Here is a 19,611-nt window from a genome sequence, read left to right as displayed (position 1 = left end):
CTCTAGACGAATGGATACACCGTTGCGAAAACAATTACATGTCAAGAATATAAGCAGTAAAATACTACAAACAATTGTTCCATTTATAATGACAAAAAACATGTTAAACTCCGCAGTTTAAATGGAGCTTTTCACATATACATCTAATATTCTATACTACTGAGATAAGAGATTCAATTTATCAGGCTTTATTGTCATATTTTTCACAGTTCGATGTGATTTAGATACTGTACCTTGTTCCGCAACATCGTCAAACTATGATCATTATATTTTGACTCTCATCGTTAAACCTTGAATTGTGAAGTGCAGAATATTACAACCAAAATAATAAACATATTGTTAAATTATTAACACTAACTAACCAGTGTGAACATTATTCTATTTTTTTTAGATCATTTTTGATCCCACTTTTGTATTATATATCAGCACTGTGGTAGATAATATTGAGATCAGCCACTGCGTGCTGGGGAAAACACAGACTAAGAAGAAAGACAAAAATAAAATACTAGTAGTTGAACCTCAAATAAAAGATTGTATGAATAAAAGTAGAATGTTTGACAGAGCCGCTCGCTCCAGTGAAAGTTGGACACTGACAAGTGAGCCTTTACAACTATGGTGTCATTTATGCAACACAGTCACTGCACGTGCTTATTTATACTGTACTGTATCTTCACATCTTGGACATGGTGGCCCGCTTCAGTCACTAACTGGCACGGGACCTCCTGTGATCTCCGACGTACTGAGCAGCGGATCCGTGCACTCGTTTCGCTTGGCTTCGAGCCACCATGTTTTCATCTCACCTTTGCCCTGTTGAAAGTGAAAATGTGAGCAGTTCTGAGAGGATGAAACGAACAGGTGTCCTTCTGAATTTTAAATAATCGGGGGAAGAGGGTGGGGCAACAGCTGAGGCTGTGTCTGAGTTAAAAGACATCAATTTGAATGGAGCAGACCCCTCCCCCAAAGGTCAGTACTGACCACACCCCAGCTCTTAGGTTACAAGCATAGGAAATGATTCAATGGGAAGGACACAGCCAACGTTTATTATCCTTAGAGGGAAAGTTTCAATTACTTTTATTGTCTCTCTGCCACACCCCCAATATCAAATACAGTGGGTATAAAAAGTCTACCCCCACCCCTGTGACTTTTTTTCCACCACTAATGTGAGCTATCACTTGAAGAATCCATCCATTTTCCTAGCTGCTTATCCTCACAAGGGTGGCAGGAGTGCTTGAGCCTATCCCATCTGTCAATGGGTAAGAGGCAGGGTAGGCCCTCAACTGTTCGCCAGTCAGTTGCAGGGCACAAATTTACACCATCACTGAGCGGGAATCGATCCCACACTGCCTGCATCAAATTCAGGTGTGTGTACCACTACACCATCAGTGACCTTATTATATTTTATAACTACAGTATATATTATATATAATGGCGTTTCTTTCAGCTTGTCCCTTTCGGGGTCGCCACAGCGTGTCATCTCAGATGAACGCACATATATATTTGGCACAATTTTTACGCCGGATGCCCTTCCTGCCGCAAGCCTTCTCAGGGAGTGGAGGCCCCAGTGGGATACAAACCCACAACCCCTGGTTTACCAAACCAGTGCTCTAACCACTGAGATAAGGGGCCTATATAATACATATATGAAATTATGTACATTATGTAATTAGATTATAATAATTACAGAAAATACATCTATGAAATGACATGCATTATGTCATTAGATAATAATAATTACACAATGATAACATATCCATCCATCCTTTTTCTTAGTCGCTTTTCCTCACAAGGGTCACGGGGTGTGCTGGAGCCTATCCCAGTTGTCAACGGGGAGGAGGCGGGGCACACCCTGAACTAGTTGCCAGCCAGTTGCAGGGCACATGGTGACAGACAACAGTTGCACTCACAATCACACCTCGGGGCAAATTAGAGTGTCCAACTAATGCTGCATGTTTTTGGGATGTGGGAGGAAACCGGAGTACCCAGAGGAAACCCACGCAGGCACGGGGAGAACATGCAAACTCCATACAGGCGGGGCCGGGATTAAACGCGGGTCCTCAGAACTGTGAGACTAATGCTTTCCAGTTGATCCACCGTATATTATTTTATATATTATTTATAATTTTTTAAAACTTCTTCTTCTTTTCCTTTCAGCTTGTCCCGTTAGGGGTCGCCACAGCGTGTCATCCTTTTCCATCTTAGCCTATCTTCTGCATCTTCCTCTCTAACCCCAACTGCCCTCATGTCTTCCCTCACCACATCCATGTCTTCCTCTCGCTCTTTTGCCTGGCAGCTCCATCCTCAGCAGCCTTCCACCAATATACTCACTCTCTCGCCTGTGAACATGTCCAAACCATCGAAGTCTGCTCTCTCGAATCTTGTCTCTAAAACATCCAACTTTGGCTGTCCTTCTAATGAGCTCATTTCTAATCCTATTCAACCTGCTCACTCCGAGTGAGAACCTCAACATCTTCATTTCTGCCACCTTGAGTTCTGCTTCGTGTTGTTTCTTCAGTGCCATTGTCTCTAATCCGTACATCATGGCCGGCCTCACCACTGTTTTGTAAACTTTGTCCTTCATCCGAGTAGAGACTCTTCTGTCACATAACACACCAGAGACCTTTCGCCAGCTGTTCCAACCTACTTGGACTCGTTTCTTAACTTCCTTACCACACTCACCATTGCTCTGGATTGTTGACCCTAAGTATTTGAAGTCGTCCATCCTCGCTATTTCTTCTGCCTGTAGCCTCACTTTTCCCTCTGCACTTTTCTCATTAATGCACATATATTCTGTTTTACTTCGGCTAATCTTCATTCCTCTCCTTTCCAGTGCATGTCTCCATCTTTCTAATTGTTCCTCTGCATGCTCCCTGCTTTCACTGCATATCACAATATCATCTGCGAACATCATGGTCCACGGGGATTCCAGTCTAACCTCATCTGTCAGCCTATCCATTACCACTGCAAACAGGAAGGGGCTCAGAGCTGATCCCTGCCATACTTGCCCATCACTTCTTCATCACCCCTGTGTCCTTGACCAATATGTCCATTACAATCTACACCAATCACAACTCTCTCGCTGTCTGGGATGCTCAGAACTACTTCATCTAGTTCCTTCCAGAATTTCTCTTTCAACTCTAGGTCACATCCTACCTGTGGAGCATAGCCCCTAACCACATTATACTTAACACCCTTAATTTAAAATTTTAGTCTCATCACTCGATCTGATACTCTTTTCACCTCCAAGACATTCTTAGCTAGCTCTTCCTTTAAAATAACCCCTACTCCATTTCTCTTCCCATCTACTCCGTGGTAGAATAATTTAAACCCTGCTCCTAAACTTCTAGCCTTACTACCTTTGTGGCAGTACAGTATATGCATCTGCCTTCCACACAAACGGCCTGGGTTTAATCCACCGCTATTGCCCCAATAGCCGACCACTGCCAGGATCAAACATTAACAAAGAAACGAGTGGGCATCTAGTGTCGAAAATCACGACAACAACAACTCTGTGCTGCGTTCTTGTAAGTAGAAGTCAATCTAGTTTTACCACCAGGGCCCGGTTCATGTCAGACTTTTCTTCTTTTCTTTTAGTTTCATGTTCCCCCCAAGCTTGCGTAGGATTTGCAAGGGTTCTTTTTTTCCAGGTACTCTGGCTTCCTCTCACATTTGAAAAACAGGGAAATTTGGTTCATTCATTCAATTCTTTCAAAACTCTAGCACAAAGAGCACATTTTGAAGAATTTCAAGCACCCATGTTACCTTCACATTGAGTGTCCCTCTGCAGGTTAGAATGTATCCTCTCAACATGTGAAGCAGGTCAGCCGTGGCTCCACTCACTTGGATCTTCAGTGCTTTGCAAACATGAAAAAAAAGAAACATGCACTCACAGTCTATGTGTAAAGCAATGAGGGTGGGGGTCAAAGGAGCAGAAAACGGTCAGTGGTCAAAAGAAGATGCTGATAGACATGAGTTAATATCGGATCCGGTTGCACAAAATACTTCAAATTGCCACATAAGCATCATGACGAGATGTGCGAGTGTACGTACCGTATTTACTTGCATCAACACGATGAATTGAAGGTTGTGTGCACGCACAGTGTGGCATCTTGGTTTGTGCGCATGTGTATGACGTCACAAATGTGCTCCAACCACAGCAGAAGCGCATTTGTTTTTGTAATGTGAACACCCATCGATCCATTTTCTTTGCTGCTTATCCTCACGGGGGTCGCTGGGAGTGCTAGAGCCTATCCCAGCTGTCAACGGGCAGGAGGGAGGGTACACCCTGAACTGGTTGCCAGCCAATTGCAGGGCACATAGTGACAAACAACCGCACTCACAATCACACATAGGGGCAATTTAGAGTGTACAATTAATGTTGCATGTTTTTGGAATGTGGGAGGAAACCGGAGTGCCCGGAGGAAACACAAGCAGGCACGGGGAGAACATGGAAACTCCACAAAGCCGGGGCCGGGATTTGAACCCCGGTCCTCAGAACTGTGAGGCCAACGCTTTACCAGCTGAACCACCGTTCCACCCGTAATGTGAACAACTACATAAAAAGATTGTCTTTCACAACAAACCTAAATCCATCACACCGAGCTGCAAATGTAGCCCAGCTTTCTCCACCCATGAAATGATCATCCAGGCAAGGCAAAGATCCAAAGCCACCTTCAAGTAGTGGCCAGGCTACGTTGTCTGAAACATTATCATGCAGCGCCGCCATCATGGGCAAACAGAGCTGCATCGATTTTGACTGTCATAAAAATGCCTGGTAACTGTTTTAAATTGGGAAAAAATGCGTCGCTCCTTATACAGCAATATTATGTCATAAAATAAGTTAAAATCAAAAGTGTTGGCGTGCAACATATATTTATCTTTTTCATCCTCCATTACCTTCACTCGTTGATTCCATCCGTGATGCCGTGTTGACCGTGTCTCCAAATAAGCAGTAACGAGGCATCTTGGTCCCAACCACACCAGCAACAACAGGTCCTGAAGGAACAAACCACCAAACTATAAGATGACAGTTGCCTCATCTTTTGGTTATGATTTACATTTAGCACACACAAGTTATGTTAAGGTGTTAAGTTAAGTTAGTTGAGGGAGTGGTGTGGAAAAAAAGTACCAGAGTGGATTCCTGCACGAATCTTCAACTGTGTGTTGGGCTTGTGGGGGATCTTGAACGCGTGACAAACATTGACCAGATCCAAGGCCATGCTGGCGATCTCTCCAGCGTGATTTATGCCATTTTCTTGGGGGACCCCTGAGACCACCATGTCTGTCTCAGCCAGCCATCGGCAAGGCCAGTTAAAAGAAGGAAATACTTTTTGAAAACGGGCTGAAGAGGAGTAAAACATTTGAGACAATCAAGTCACAGAGGATGTGTGCGACACCACGGCATGAGCTATGCTACTTCTAACATCTCAGTTAATGCACGATTATTCAAAGTCATAAAATGTTTTATGTTATGTGTATATTCATTGTTAGTAATGATATTCTTGTGGGATCACATTTTCCTGATCCTGAAGATTTATTGGTCTTGCTGTATAAATATATACAGAGATCTAAGTCAAATGTTTCCCAATACTTAATGAGCCAAGGCACTATTTTTCAGAAGAATGATCTCACAGCCTACCACTTTAAATAAAGTTGAAATAATTATATTGTCTCAATTTACTCACAAATGTGATCAATTAAATTTACCCCGAGGTATGAATCAATTTCACACAATGACAAGAGCATTATGCTCGAGAGGTACAGTTGTACACTATTTTGTCTTCTTCTTTTTTGGTTTAAGTACAGGGACATGATGAATCACTTACAAGCGTCTCCAATGGTCTCCACTTTGTACACATCGTAATTGTCAATGATGTCGTCGAAGGTGGTATAGAGCTGGTTGAGGAAGTCCACAACCTGATGGGGGGTGCTCGCCCCTGACAGTTGTGTGAAACCCACAATGTCACTGTCACGGGGAGTCAAATCTAGATTCAGTAAGATGTTTTTAGTACACTAGTGAATTGAACTTTCATGACAAACCTGAAGTAGACAGTAGCATTGGAGAAACTCTGAGCCTCTGCAGTTCGACCTTGGCGAAGGTCATCGGCCACCGGCTTTGGTAACATGCCTGAAGAGAAAATACAGTAAATCATGTTGTAACTTGAGAATCTCAGACTGTCGGTCATCTGGGAAGATTGGAAGGAGGAAGTTGCTGCTGGCATAAAGTACATTAATGGAGAGGAGCAAAATCAAGTGTGTTTTCATTCATTGGATTTAGTGGACTGACAGGGTCAGTATTCTGCACTAAGCTGTAAAGCAAAGCAAAGTGGGGAGTTTGCTTTTATGGCAGTTCAGCCATATTCACTGTGATTAAAAACATTTGCTTACAGAGGAAGGAAAAGTAACTTGTATGAATAAACTCGTACCAAAATTGAATGCCGTAGTCTTTGTTGTTTTTAAGGTTTTGGAGAAACACATGCTGCCATCCAAGCAACATCTTTTTCATGGACGCCCCTGCTTATTTCAGCAAGATAATGCCAACCAACATTCTGCATGTGTTACAACAGCGTGGCTTTGTAGTAAAAGAGTGCTTTTACTAGACTGGCCTGACTACAGTCCAGACCTGACTCCCATTGAAGATGTGTGATGCATTACGCAGCGTAAAATACAACAAGGGCGCTGCAAGCAAGAATGGGAAAGAATTCCTCCAACCAAGCTTTAATAATTAGTGTCCTCAACTCGAGAATGTTTACTGATTCTTGTTAAAAGAAAAGGTGATGTAAAAGTGGTACACACGACCCTGTCCCATCTTTTTTGGAAAGTGTTGCAGCCATAAAATTCAAAGTTAATGATTACTTACCAAAAAAATAAACCACTATCTTGTACTTGTAGTGTATACAATTAAATATAGGTTGAACGTGATTTACAATTCATTGTCTTCTATTTTCTTTTTTATTTAACACAACATCCCAACTTAATTGGAATTGGGGTTGCAGAAAGTCAAAGCAGTTTGCACAGACAGAAACTTCCACTCCGGGAGGCGCCGACAACGTTTCTTCCCAGACGAGTTCAGCTAGTCCCAATTCGAGTGTTCGAGCAAAAGAGGTGAATTTGCGTGTGCCCACGTAATCCGTGCCACATCACAACTGTCATTCGCAACAGCGGGTTCTCATCCATCCGTGCGAACTGCATTGACTTTCTCTATAATCACGCCGCATGAAACTCCCAAAACGCGTCTGGTAGGTAAATAGGATTACACCGCACAGTGTTCGTAACCTCTAAAGTCACATGTTAGGACTGCCATTCTTCCGAGGACCCCTTGTTGTTTCCTTAGTTCGGACCTGTTTGATTTTGATTGTTTCTGCCAACTCGTCCCGTCACTTCTCGACTGAATGCTTCGCCATGACGTCAACAGAACGAGTCACACTAGACATCCCAAGAATCGTGTTGACGTGCAACACTTTTATCAAGAGGAGTAGTCCAAAATTCATCCTGATTGTTGTGCGTGCCTGACCTGCAACTACATGAAACATTTGGTCAACATTATTGCCGCCAAAGAACTGCCAACCAGTCATCAGTGCCAAGGGTTCACTTAGTATTTCCTCTGTCCAGTGCTTGTTATTTTAAATGAGAAAACAACAACAACATTGTTTTGTGGTATTAATTAAAGCAGACTAACCGTTCTTGTGATTTAGGTTAAGATCAGGCAAAATTAGATGACCAATGAGTGCATAAATTCAAGACATTGTGTTTGCATAATTTATCCTCCCTGTCAGTGCATTCCAGTTACTATTTACCAATCACAGGGCACATATACACAAACAGCTATTCCAAACTATGGACAATTTAGTCTTCAATGAACCTGTCATGCATGTTTTTGGTATTTAGAAGGAAGCTTCGGTATGAGAAAAATCACAGGGAAAATATGCAAACTCCACACAGGAAGGATTTGAACCACAAATCTCAGAACTGTGAGACACACATGCTCACAACCAGTCCACTGTGTTGACCCTGAAAGAAGATGTGCAGCAATTTTTTAAAATGTATTGCAGCTTGCCTTCCAAATTATTTGTGTGGAATAAAGCCATGCAGCACTTACTGTATAACAAGCGATCCGTCTTCTGTTTTTCTTGAAGAAGGTCCTGTGTTCTCTCAGCAACTATGGCTTCCAGATGTTTGCTATACTTCTCCATCTGACAATTCATGAAAATTGATGTTATAAGTCCAGCTGGATCAAACATGAAAATGTCGCATTTCTTAACAATCTGTTACTCAGGAGACCACCTTTTGTGCAGTTGGATAAAGTCTTTACTGTAGAACAACGTGAAACTAACCAGGTTCATCATCATGTCCACGGGGCTGACTTTATGTGGATTCATCTTGTCCAGCATCTTCTTGACCTGCTCAAATGTGGGCCTCGTGGTGAGGTTGTGAGACCAACACCTCTTGATAAGCTGCAAAGTTAAGCATACGGAAATAAGTTTACAGGCTGGAGCATCAGGCACACTTGCACAAACTGCATGTATTTGGTGATACTCTCACAAAAACAACAGTGAATAAATGAGGATGTTATTTTGATAAATAATACACGACAGTGATAACACACCTCACAGTAGTCTTCTTGACTGGGGCAGTCCACGTCGGTTTTTCCCGCTTTGAGTTCAGGCAGTGGAGGGCGCCACATGATGTCCATCATCACTCCGTCTGCCTGGTCCTGTTACCGCCGAGAAAAGTGCTCATTACAAAGTCAACATGAAAGCAAAGCCACAGGCCGTAATCTCCGAGGGGAGAGGAAGGAGAAGGCAAACACTACACTTACTGAGATGAGGTCAGAGCGAGTGGCTATCTCAACCAGGATCATGGCGTAGCTGACAGGCAGGACAGAAAAAGGAAAGACCCATGAATTGCAATCTTTCTCATACAAAATCATGGCGATGGGACTAAATACGGGTCAAACCTGTCTATCATAAAACCTTAACAGGGAACATTGAAGTCATAGTTTAATCAATGTTTATATTAATACATAAATTATTTAAAAATGAATTCACGTAATTCAAAGTTGTTTCATCACATAGATGTTTGCGTTAAAATTAAAAAAAAATACAAACTGAGAACTCTAGTCTGGTATTTTTTTTTTTACAGTGAGAATGAAGTCTCACTACTTTCCAGAGTTATCTGCTGATTGAATGTCACTGTCAAATTAAAATGAAGCCAACCATTCACGTTCACACCTACAGACAATTTAGCCTTCAGTTAAACTACCCTGCATGTTTTTGCAGGTGGGAGGAACCAGAAAAACCCTAATAAAATCCCAAAAAGACATGCAAACGCCACACACTTAGGCCACATCAGCCTGGATTTGCATGCATAGCCTCTGTACTTTAAAATAAATGTCTTAAATTTGACACAGAAAACAGTCCACCAAAATAGAAAGATTAGAAAACTCAGCAATTATGTAAAATGAGGATGATGTAAAATCAAGCCATTGTCTCCACACTCAAATGCTGTGGCTGTTTTGCTTAAAAATAAGTCCTACCTATCAGGCATGCTTCTTATGCTCCATATCCCGCTTGCAAAATATAGCTCACCTTACTTACTTCACATAACCTCCTGAGTGTGTTCCTTTTTTTCTTTACACGTCGAACGTGCTCCATCTTTTTGATTAAATGTTGCAAAGGAAGGTACAAAAACAACAACAGGCCAAACTCGGGTCCTCCCTTCCCCAACCAATCACTCCCCTCAGCGCCCAAATGCGCCTAAGCGATCATCCGCAGAAGTTGCAAACCCTATCCATCTACCCACCCCGGTATACTTTCCCTCGTCCCCTCCCGATCTAATCCGGAGGAAGAATCCCAATAGTCCAAGAAAGAACTTGTCGATCTTATCTGGTTCCACCCCTCCGTCCAAAGATGGCAACCTTTGACGGGGAAGTGCGATGACAACTGGTGCCGTCTCTGCGGTGAAGATGAAGAATCAGCCGAGCACTTCTGGCTTTGGTGCCCTGCACTCCAGTCTGCCCGATATCACCGACAACTGGGGTTCTCCTTCGGAGAACTACAGAACCTCCCACATGAGAGTCGTGCGCTTCTGAGGATCATCCTCAGGCGCCTCGAGTGACTCAACAACAACAACAAAAACTACAGTACACTGTTGAGATGACAACAGTTATGGGAGACTTTGGAGGCACATTCTTGCTTAAAACATTTTCAGACAACACATTTGATGGAAGATGTTCCACTGTCACTTAAAGTATGCAGGAAAACGTAACAAAACTTAAACTAAAGCAGTAACCTGTATACGTCTGCTCCGGGTGTCATAGTTGAGCTACTCCCCAGGAGGACTTCTGGAGCACAGTAGACACGGTTTACATCTCCGCAAGTGAACCCGTTACTGACTGCATCAAAGTCCTCTTTTCTGTAGACTGTGAGGCCATAATCTAGATGTGAATTCAAAATACAAAACTGATTACTGTACAGCACTCAATATTTTATTTGATTGTATTTTTACCTGAGATCTTGCAAACCCAACGGTCATCAATAACACAGTTCCTGGAGTGAAGTCTGCCATGGAACATCTTGTGCTGGTGCAGGTAGGACATCCCACGGGCAACATCGGTGGCAAAGGACAGTCTGGAGACGATCATTACATCACATTTCTTGTGTCAAGAGCTGAAGTCGTATAGCGAGACTACAGATAAATCTCAGTTGATTGACACTGTTAAAGAGAATTCATTTACCAACGTAACTTCTGTTGGGCTTGTAGATTGTTGTACGGTATTGTTTATATTTCAGTAACACATATTAACGGTATTATTGGTATGATGCAGTCAGGTCCCACATTGCTGCAAATAATAACCACATGCTGAAACTGAGCATTGTTTTTACATGATTATCTTTATAAAGGTAGATTTGTATCATCACGGTCTTTTATTGCAACTTAAATTGCTCTGCCACATGACATCCACCGCATTTAACACAGCTAACTTTTATTTGTAGTTTTATGCGAGTGTTCCTTACCTAAACCCCCAGTTGATTGGGATCTCATCATTGAGTAAAACATCAGACAGGCTTCCTTTTGGGCAGTGTTCTGTGATGATGCCCACATACGGAACCTCAATGGACCCCCCGATGAACTTGCAAAGATTTGGATGGTCCAGTTGTCTACAAAAGATGTGACCATTTAGCTCATGTATGAACCGTGGGACTACTTTTTTTTCTGCTGCTAGTAATAAAATAATTGAAAAAAAAAATCAGTTCAAACGTGTCACATGTTTGTTCTCACCTGACCTCTTTCACCTCCTTCCTGATACTTTTGGAGAGAGCAAAATGTTTCTTCTGAATGTGTTTGACTGCCACTGTTCTGCCATCACTAAAAGGAAAATATTGAAACAAAAAAGGGATTACTTGTTAAATATAAGCACAGGTTTCATGGAATAATCAATAATAATCTATTTCGAGTAATCCATCCATTTTCTATGCCACTTATCTTAATTAGGGTAGCACATAAGGCACACAAGCTCAGAGAGAAAATGTGAACTCTATAGAGGAAGGTCAATGGTGATACCCGAACCGACTGAAGCAGGCGTGTTAACCTCCTGGCTTCCAAATGCAAATGGCTGTGATCTAGCTTGGATCGCGTGAAGTCGCTTGCAAACTAACGTATTTACTTGAAAAAAAAAAAAGAAATTACTTTTTTGTTGCCCAAATCACATTGGAGGTTTGCCAATGCCCTCCGCCCTCCAACTGAAAATCTTACACGTATCCCATGTGTTCAGTAAGTTGGGTATGTTGTTTGATCGGATTTATCTTAATGAAAATTAGAGTTCACTGAGTGTCAATTTAGTCACTGATGGTGTTGTCATACATTCACCTGACTTCAGTGCTTGAGCTCTACATTATCCTCAACAGGATAAGTAGCATACAAAATAGATGGATGGATGAGAGTTAACTTGGACTTTTTTGCAATTGTACGTGGCTAATAAAGTCTAATTACTGGCATCTATTTCCAAGTTCTTGTCAACTTGCATGATCCTGATTGCATAAAGTATCATTCGCCATAATGTGGTCAGACAAAGAAACAAAAAATTACAGCTGTACCACCAGTTCAACTTTGGTGGAGGTCTAAACTGTATTGGGTGCTGTTCTCTTTGTCTTACAAGATGCCAGGCTGGATGAAGCCCTGCTTGAAGAAGGTGTTGACGCCGGTGCACATGGTTATGTCAGTCAACTGACTGACATTTGAAGTGCTTTTCACATGCTGGGCGCTGTTTGTGCTGCCAAAGTCTGTGCCGCACACTCTGCCTGTAGCACCAGATTGTCAGATATGAGTTGGATGTACTGTAAGAGTGCACGATACAGGTTGAAGCGATTAGTTGGCTTATCACAACTTTGACGTTTTGTCTTCCACTCAAGCAATTTACATTTGCTGGACCGTAACACTGTAAAATAGCCAAATGTCAGACCAACAAGGTGACCCAATCTTCAGAGATTTACCGAGTGTGAAAATTTGTTGTAGTGGATCAAAAATAGCGGTTAGTCTTACTAGCTTGGCTAAACTAATAGTTACTATTTTTTTTTTTGTTTGTTTTAATGCCATTCGGTCACAATTTCTTTAGGGTTCACACTTTTGGGCAATTTAGAATCTTCAGTTAAGTGACCGCACATGTTTTGGGGGTGTGTGAGGAAACCGGAGTACCCGGAGAGAACCCAGCCACATAGAGGCAGAACTTTTAAATTCCACACAGGGAAGGCTGGATTTGAACCCGGGTCCTCAGAATTGTGAGGCAGATTTGCTAACCAACTTTGTGCGCAAATGAACTACTGTGAAGAAAATATCAATGATTTCATCGACTAATCGCTTCACGTTGTAGTCCACTGCAAAATATTTTAGCCGCTCAACTGCTAGTATACACCCACACACAAAACATTAATGTCACACACTTCATCCTGAGGCACTTTTACCAAATATTATGCTCTTATAGTCTATGATCCAGCTTTCATCCCAAAACATCTTCTGTTTTTGGTACTGAAGCCACTGGAGGGAAAAGGAATGACAACAAATATTTAGGCTTCGCAAATCAGCGTGTGACCCTTTGTGAGGGTCTTAGAGGGAGGCTAATGCACAAACACACTTACCACCATGGTCAAGATGAATCCGGCGCTGAAAAGTGCGACCGGGAGGCCGATGGACACTTTGATGCCCATGGACATGGGGCAGATGCCGCAGTCTGCAGGACAGTTGAGACAGTTCTCCTCCACCTCACAGACATCATCCCCACACACTGGAACATTGGGAATTGAATACTACAGAGATAAACTGTAGACAAATGCACAAGGTGCTGTCCTCCTAAAAAGTTATACTTGTAGTATTGCTGAGCCATGAAGGTACATCCTTTCGTGTAAATATGCTTCTATCTAATCATTAGTGCCATGCCGACTGACCTTGAGCACTGACCACAAGCACTTTAGATTCCAGTGCTGCATGCATTTGTCCCACTTTGATATGAGCAATGACTGAAGTGACGCCCACATGGATTAGCACCACCTGCATGGAACATACGTCAATATCACCATTTTGATACAAAAACTACAAACGCATGGTCGTGGATGCCCAAAATGGATCCTACTGAAAAACTCACCAATGACCAAGCTGACACTCAATTTACATAGCATAATTTTTTAACCATTACGATAATATATAGTTCTCTTGATGAACTGTAATACCAAGTATGCAAAAGGCGTGTATTGTATTGTATTGCAGTATTCAGTTTTATTTCATTTAACAACTTGGTGTCACCTGACACTATGACTGAAGAATGTGAATGTGTACCTTTCGGCCTTTTCTGAGGACAAGTATGTTAAAAACTACATTTAAAATGATAAATGTTCAGAGCCATCAATACGGCCATATTCATAGAATGGATCTATTTAAGGATGATTCCATGTCCTATTGTGCTTGTTCACACTATGGTTATGGATCATCTGGAGTTTATCACAGCTGACTTTGCACAAGAGGTGGGTTTACACCCTGGACTGCTCGCCAACTGAATCATATCGAGAAACAATCGGTTGCACTCACATTTAAACTACAGAAAATTGGCAGTCTTCAATCAGCGGAACGTGCATGTTTTGAAAATGCCAGAGGGAGGCAAAGTATTCCACATAGAAGGGCTAGCTGAGACTCAAATACAGAAGCTCTTGAATGCGAGGCAGACGTTTTAACCACTAGTCCACCATGCTGCCAGATTATGGGGCCAATCATCTTGAAATTCCAATATTGCTCAAGATCAATCCCGATGAATGCTCACCTTTGACGTCCAGTATTTCTGGCTCATCTTGCCTGCTTTGGACACCGTATGAGTCACGATTTTGCCATCATCGGGAATCCACGGGCCACAGATGCCGCCTTGTTTCTGTAAAGGAACGACTCTTACTTCACTATTCAATGTTCTCAAGTCAATTTTATAATAAATGTGTTGTAACTCTGCTGCCCTTGACAGACTATTTTGAAAGCTCTGAAATTCCCATGGGGAATTAATGAGTCTTTGAAACAAAAAGAACAACTTGGTACTGTATGAAACTGCATTTGGCGAAACATCACTGGTGATGTGCGAGACAGACCATGAGGCCCAAAGGACACGAGTGGATGTTGGCGTGGTGCACGCAGCAATTGATTTCATTGGCGTTGTTCCAGTTGGAGGGACATTCGTGCTCGTGACAGAACCTCTTCGCATCTTCAGCGTCACTAAACGAAAAAAGCAGTTTGGTTATGAATGGCATCAATCATTCAGGCAAAGTTTTCTCTGAATCCAATCTTACACCCAGGGTGGTTTTTGATATGGTATTGATATTGTTGACAGTGCTGTGGTCAAAGCCACTGCTGCCATCTACTAGACTGACACTGATACATACTGGGGAGCTACACCAATCCCTCAGTTTCATCCCTCCATTATCTGAGCTACTTATCCTCACAAGGCTCACAGGAGTGCTTGGAGCCTCCCCAGCGATCTAAAGGCAGGATCCAGGGTACACCCTGAGCTGGTTGCCAGCCAATTGCAGAGCACATAGAAACAAACAACCATCCTTCCTCACAATCACACCGAAGGTCAATTTAGATTCTCCAATTAATGTTTTTAAAATATGGAAAATGTATTAATTAATTAACCCATTCGTGGGCAGCATCCCATTTTTGGGACATCATGATTTTCATGCATTATATAATTCAGTATATCACAACATTTAAGTGTTTTAATCTGAAGCCATAATTTGGTATCAGGAGAGGATAACTCATCTCTCAAAGTTAGCAGTTAGACTTTTGGGACGAGAGTATAAATTAGTAGTTATCATATAACTTAACCATGAATGAAAAAGAAGTGTTATTTCCTTGATTGTGGCCTATTAGGAGACTTTTATCTCAATAAGGCAAAAAATTGCCACCCTGCCCATGAATGGGTTAATTCATTTTTGGGAAGGACAATGGAGTAACTGGGGAAAACCCACACAGACACAGAGAGAACATGCAAACTCCACACATGCTAGGCCAGATTGGAACACAGGTCCTCAAAACTGTGAGGCAGTTGTACTAATCAATTCTCCACCATTCCACATGTGCAGTAAGTCATTCAAGATAATTTACGTGACTGTATTTCCGTAACTTTAAAAAAAAAAACGATCTGTGTGGTCTGCGCGTCCACGTGAGTGTACACGTGTTTGTGTGTATGTGCGCGCATGAACAACCTGGCTACAGCAGACATTCAGCATTCCATATGTTGATGAAACTCACCTGAACTGGAAAATCTTGTTGCGTACAGCGTAGTCATAGAAGGCATCTGAGGCCGTGACTGCGTACGAAACATTGAATTCCTCCCCGTTGGTGGCTTTCTCTGGAGGGCGCTGCACCCAAGCCATCTCCAGACCTGACCCGACCACAACACACATGCATGTAACAAAGGAACTTTGTGTACATTCAATTAGAGGCGTGTTCATTTCATTTTAGTTCCTTTAGTGCGTGTCTCCTTGACTGTCTTCCTTCAGGCTGTTGTAATTAAAGGTCCACTGTCATGAAATGCATGATTTTCAGTATGTTATTAATGAAAAAATGGCTGCCGGTAAGGACCCATCTGGTTCTTCACCACAAAGCATGATTTTGACATATATGGCTCTTTGTAACTCCCGCCATGAAAATCCTCTCGAGGGATTTGTTTTTGAGAAGAAGCAGGAAGTGATGTACAGGGCAGTAGCGCACTCAAGCCGTTTCATATGTTTATACTAGTTTTACCTGCTGGAAGGTAGCTCTTTGTTCCTTTGTGTTAGCCAAAATGCTGACTCGTTGTATTGCTGGACATTGCTTGAACACTTGGTAGGATGGATGCGCTCTTCATACTTTTCCAAAAGACCGGTGGATGATGTAAAATGGATTGAACAGGTGCAAAGAACAAGAGCTTCATGGGTTCCAAATGACAGGTAGGTGTGTATACAGCTACTGAAAAAAATAATAATGGGGGTGGGGGACGTAATCCGTAAATCAGGGGTGCTAAATGTGTCGATGCGCCACCTCAGCCGAGGCCGTGATCGGCGGACGCAGTGCCACCAGGTGGCTCGTCGTGGCGCCGGGCCGCGACGAGGTGGTTCGGACGGGGAGGCGGTTTGGCCGTGGCATCATCATCGCTTGTGGGCGGCGGTGTTTATCACCGCCGCGGAGGTGGATCAGGCAGGGAGGTGGTTTGGCCACATGCGGTTTGGCCATGATCTGCAAATCATCTAAATATGGCTCGAAACAATAGGGTAATATTGGCCTGGTCACTTCACTCAGTGGTGAGACGTTCTCTTCTTCAAAAAGAGCTTCCGCGTCAAAAGGTGCATGTCTCCCATAGTAGGTGGCATAGCGTGTTTTCAATGGTGAATGTTCCAGTGTGACGTCACCGACAGGAGATGCAGCTAATATGGCTACCGCAACTTTGCGCATGGATGACGACCTCTCCTCTCTTATATTTATTTTTCGTATAGACATTGTAGTGAATAATGTTACTTGTAGTTTTCATTATAATATTTATTTTAGAATGTTTAGGGGTATGACACTTAACCTTTAAGCACTTTTATTTCACACTCAGAACCAGAGTCAAGCATCAAAGCCAGACATTTTAAACCATTTGAAATAATTTTTTTTTAAATTGTGATTGCGAGGATTTTTTCTCCAACAAAACTCCTTTGCCCACATGACTGACACAAATGCAATCACCTGTGATGCCTCCAGTTGCACTCAAAACGAATCACCCCCCCCAATGAACATAATCTTTTTAACAAGGGTTAACAAAAAAATAGTTCAATGCAGTAACTAATTGGCAGATACTTAAAAAAGAGACCATTTCATGAAAAAGCCACAGGGAATAACACATACCGCCGCAGCTGATCATGTTGAAATCATTTGGATTGCTGCTTGGCCAGCAGTCGTATTCTGTGTTGTCTAGATCGTGCCAACAGTGAACACCCTGCACAAATAATTTTATACAAAACAACAAGGGTATAATGTCTGCCAACAGGACTCAATAGGACATTATCATTTATGTGTTTTCCCTTAATGTGGCCCAGAACCGTAGTTGGAAACTCAAGCCAAAATGGACAACAACTGTAAGATAATAGAACCATGAGCTATCAATTATCTTCACCACACATCCAGTTCAGGGCCATGGGAATTGGGAGTCCATTCAAGGTGACATATGTCGGCCGGTAGGGAGACCCAGGACTGGCCGCCAGTCAATCACAGAGCACATAGAGACAGACAACCATTCATAATGACATTCCTACTGAAACTGCCCACACCGAAGACGAGCGAACCTCTATGTCGTCAAGTGACCACAACCATGTGAACTCTAGCGGTCAATAGGGAAGAATAAAAAATGGGTTAAATTGTATATTATATGTGTGTTATATAGTTTTAGTGACACGTATGAGAATGTGAAAACTATACATCAAATTTAATGCACCTGATCCCAATTCACACCTGAGACTGTGTAAAACTAATGAGTCACATGGCAACAAGGAAGAAAAAAACGCTAATTTGGCACAAATTGTACATTCTCCCTCAGGGGTGTTCTCCCTTTTGTTACTTGTGGTTTAGACATTCATGTCTGTGTATTGAATTATTTTGAGATGATGGTAAATTTATACTGTTAAACAATGAATTAAAAAAATTAAAATGAAAACATCAGAAAGGGAAAGCCTACATGAACATGTGAACTTTATTTAGTGTTAATTAACTCCCATTTAACATGAATTTGAATGTGTTTAATTCAATACGCAAATACATCCATCCATCCATTTTCTACCGCTTCTCCGGGTCAGTTTGTGGGGGAAGTAGCTTCAGCAGGGAAACCCAAACTTCCCTTTCCCCAGCTCCTTCTTCCAGCTCTTCTGGAGGGATCTCAAGGCGTTCCCAAGCCAGCCGAGAGTCATAGTCTCTCCAGTGTGTCATGGGTCGTCCCCGGGGTCTCTTTCTGGTGGGACATGCCTGGGACACCTCACCAGAGAGGCGTCCGGGAGGCATCCGGATCTGATGCCCCAGGCACCTTATCTGGCTCCTCTCAATGAGTAGGAGCAGCGGCTCGACACTGAACCCCTCTCGGATGACCGAGCTCCTCACCCTATCTTTAAGGGAGAGCCCCGACACAATGCGGAGGAAACTCATTTCGGCCGCTTTTATCCAGGATCTTGTTCTTTCAGTCACGGCCCACACCTCGTGCCCATAGGTGAGGGTGTGAACGTAGATTGACTGTGAAATTGAGACCATCCCCTTTCAACTTAGCTCCCTCTTCACCAAAGCGGACCGCATCACTCCAGATGCTGCACCGATCCGGCTGTCGATCTCCTGCTCCATTCTTCCCTCACTCGTGAACAAGACCCCAAGATACTTGAACTCCTCCAGTTGGGGTAGGATCTCATCCCCGACCCGGAGAGGGCACACCACCCTTTTCCGACTGAGGACCACGGTCTCAGATTTGGAGATCAAATACAGCCACATCCAAAGTTAAACTTTAAGATGATGTGCACACTTGTGCAACCCATCTAGTTCAATTCTAAAAGATTTCACAACAGAAACAACACATTCTCTATAAGTCCTGCTTTGAATTTAAAAAATACACACTCAAATAAAGGACACGATACATCGGAAAGGCTGAATATAAACAATTTAGAAATTTTGCGATTACCTTGTCTATGTCTACTAAAAATAAAAACGAACGGCAATGTTATTTTCCCCCAAAAGTTGTCATGCTGAAGTCACCAATCACCAACACAGTGATATACAAACCACACACACACACACACACACACACACAACACACACACACACACACACACACACACACACACACACGAGTATTATGCCTATTTAATAATGTTGCAACATTACCCTTGTTTCACCCAACAGCAAAGATCTCCAATTTTATTATGCTTGATACATATACATTTTTCAACTAAACACAATTATAATTGATAGAATAAATGATCAAAGACAGAATAAATGTATAGTGTGAGAACTCACCAGAAAGAAAGCCAGGAAGATGGATGCTGCCGTCCACAGAGCCATGACCGAGTCTGGGGTCTTCATGGACCATCACAT

General features: G+C 42.5%; 1 protein-coding gene across 1 annotated transcript; it reads right to left on the bottom strand.

The window, feature by feature from the left end:
* Nucleotides 1-696: 696 nt before the first annotated feature.
* LOC133503517 (atrial natriuretic peptide receptor 2-like) lies at nucleotides 697-19,599 on the bottom strand. The gene is made up of 23 exons (XM_061825223.1): nucleotides 19,534-19,599; nucleotides 17,392-17,482; nucleotides 15,778-15,910; nucleotides 14,616-14,739; nucleotides 14,303-14,407; nucleotides 13,437-13,539; nucleotides 13,131-13,276; nucleotides 12,957-13,029; nucleotides 12,152-12,296; nucleotides 11,278-11,364; nucleotides 11,013-11,156; nucleotides 10,504-10,625; nucleotides 10,288-10,432; nucleotides 8,816-8,864; nucleotides 8,603-8,704; nucleotides 8,331-8,450; nucleotides 8,096-8,189; nucleotides 6,037-6,124; nucleotides 5,823-5,962; nucleotides 5,126-5,278; nucleotides 4,894-4,992; nucleotides 3,760-3,851; nucleotides 697-807 (listed from the first exon to the last, which is right to left on the bottom strand). Exons 1-23 carry the CDS (start codon nucleotides 19,597-19,599, stop codon nucleotides 697-699), a joined length of 2,532 nt encoding a protein of 843 aa, XP_061681207.1.
* Between the last annotated feature and the right edge of the window lie 12 nt (nucleotides 19,600-19,611).

This window comes from Syngnathoides biaculeatus, chromosome 7, assembly GCF_019802595.1.
Source record: "Syngnathoides biaculeatus isolate LvHL_M chromosome 7, ASM1980259v1, whole genome shotgun sequence".
NCBI classification, from domain to species: Eukaryota; Metazoa; Chordata; class Actinopteri; order Syngnathiformes; family Syngnathidae; genus Syngnathoides; species Syngnathoides biaculeatus.
The sequence above is the reverse complement of the archived record's forward strand: the minus strand, read 5'-3'. Positions and strand labels throughout refer to the sequence as shown.